Source organism: Otolemur garnettii, unplaced genomic scaffold, assembly GCF_000181295.1.
Source record: "Otolemur garnettii isolate 467f Iridium unplaced genomic scaffold, OtoGar3 scaffold00046, whole genome shotgun sequence".
Lineage (NCBI taxonomy): Eukaryota > Metazoa > Chordata > Mammalia > Primates > Galagidae > Otolemur > Otolemur garnettii.
Window position 1 is genome coordinate 12,029,526 of NW_003852441.1, and position 1,422 is coordinate 12,030,947.

Genomic DNA, 1,422 nt, shown 5'->3' on the forward strand with positions numbered 1-1,422 from the left:
AAAGCAATTCTTTTGCCTCAGCCTCCCGAGTAGCTGGGACTACGGGCGCCCGCCACAACGCGCTATTTTTTGGTTGCAGTTGTCATTGTTTAGCAGGCCCAGGCCGGGCTCGAACCCACCAGCCTCGGTGTATGTGGCCAACACCCTACCCACTGAGCTACAGGCGCCGCCTCGCTCTGCCTTTTGTAAGTGGTGTTGATACAAACGGGGCGAATTGCGACACTGTTGCAAGACTTTACCGGTCTCAATGGTGTGGAGGATAGTGACTTTCACTTATAAAGCTACTCCTTCTCTTCTCCGGGTCCTCCAGACCCCGCTCATACCGCTTTGAAGCGTAAGTCGCTAGAGGACGACCACCTCCCTCTTGCCGTAAAGCGAGTACTTCAAGCTGTCACCTCCCCTAGCGGGGGCGGGGTCGTCGGTGCCATTGCCGCAAAGCTAAAAGTGTTTCAGTTCCAGCCCCCTCCGTCGTAAAGATGCCTGCGGCAGGCGTTTTTTTTCCTTCTGTCGTAAAAGCTCCCTGCCCCTGTCTTCACCCCTCCTGGAGCCACTCCGTCAGTCGGCCGTGCCGTAAAGCAAGCCTTCCCGACCCCGTCGTCCTTCTGCTCTCAACCGTGGTAGTTTTTAGTGCCCCCAACGCGGCGACTTCTTTGCCGTAAAGCATATCTGGCCCCAGCCCCTAGTCGTATTCCCTCGGGGTGTCTGTCCACCACGGTTGCCACGGTGCCGCCAAGCGCGGCTGTCGCGCAGCCCCGGTGTCAGCGGTGATGGCGGCAGGGTCGGGAGGGAGTGGGGGCTCTGGGGGAGGCCCCGGCCCGGGGCCGGGTGGGGGTGGGGGTCCCGGCGGAGGAGGCCCAGGATCGGGGTCCAGCGGGAGTCTCGGCAGTGGCGGGGAGCTGCACCCGCGCACTGGGCGCTTGGTGAGCCTGTCGGCCTGTGGGCGTACAGCGCGGCGGCAGCAGCCAGGCCAGGAGTTTAACCACGGGCTGGTGTTGAGCCGGGAACCCTTGCGCGATGGACGCGTCTTCACCGTTCGCATCGACCGCAAGGTGCAGAGCCGGGGCCGCGGAACCGAGATGTGGAGGGTAGTGGGAGGGGACTTGAGGGAGACCGGGTAGGACAGTCAGGGTACCAAAGGGAAACTGACAGACTGTAAAGCACCAGATGACAGGCAGGAAGCAAGTATGAAGCAGGCACATTCATTCTGAGGAGACAAGGAGAGCTTGAGTTTTCTCAAAACCCAGAAGCTGAGAAGGGACATGAGGGGCTTATCCACTGGAATGGCTGGGAAAGAAAACTCAGGGCACAAATTCTTGAGGATGGAGAGATGTCAGAAGTGTGATGGAGCCTCGGCGCCTGTGGCTCAAGCGGCTAAGGCGCCAGCCACATACACCTAAGGTGGCGGGTTCAAATCCCCAGCCC

At 60.5% G+C, this 1,422-nt stretch overlaps 1 protein-coding gene across 2 annotated transcripts in view; it reads left to right on the forward strand.

Moving 5' to 3' along the window:
• The first annotated feature begins 755 nt into the window (after nucleotides 1–755).
• NEURL4 (neuralized E3 ubiquitin protein ligase 4) overlaps nucleotides 756–1,422 on the forward strand; it is a 13,112-nt gene continuing 12,445 nt past the window's right edge. For both annotated transcript variants that reach the window (XM_012806011.1, XM_003791160.1), the window contains exon 1: nucleotides 756–1,049. In XM_012806011.1, coding sequence (XP_012661465.1) covers nucleotides 768–1,049 — 282 coding nt within the window. In that variant the 5' untranslated portion in view covers nucleotides 756–767. The remainder of the gene's footprint in view (nucleotides 1,050–1,422) is intronic.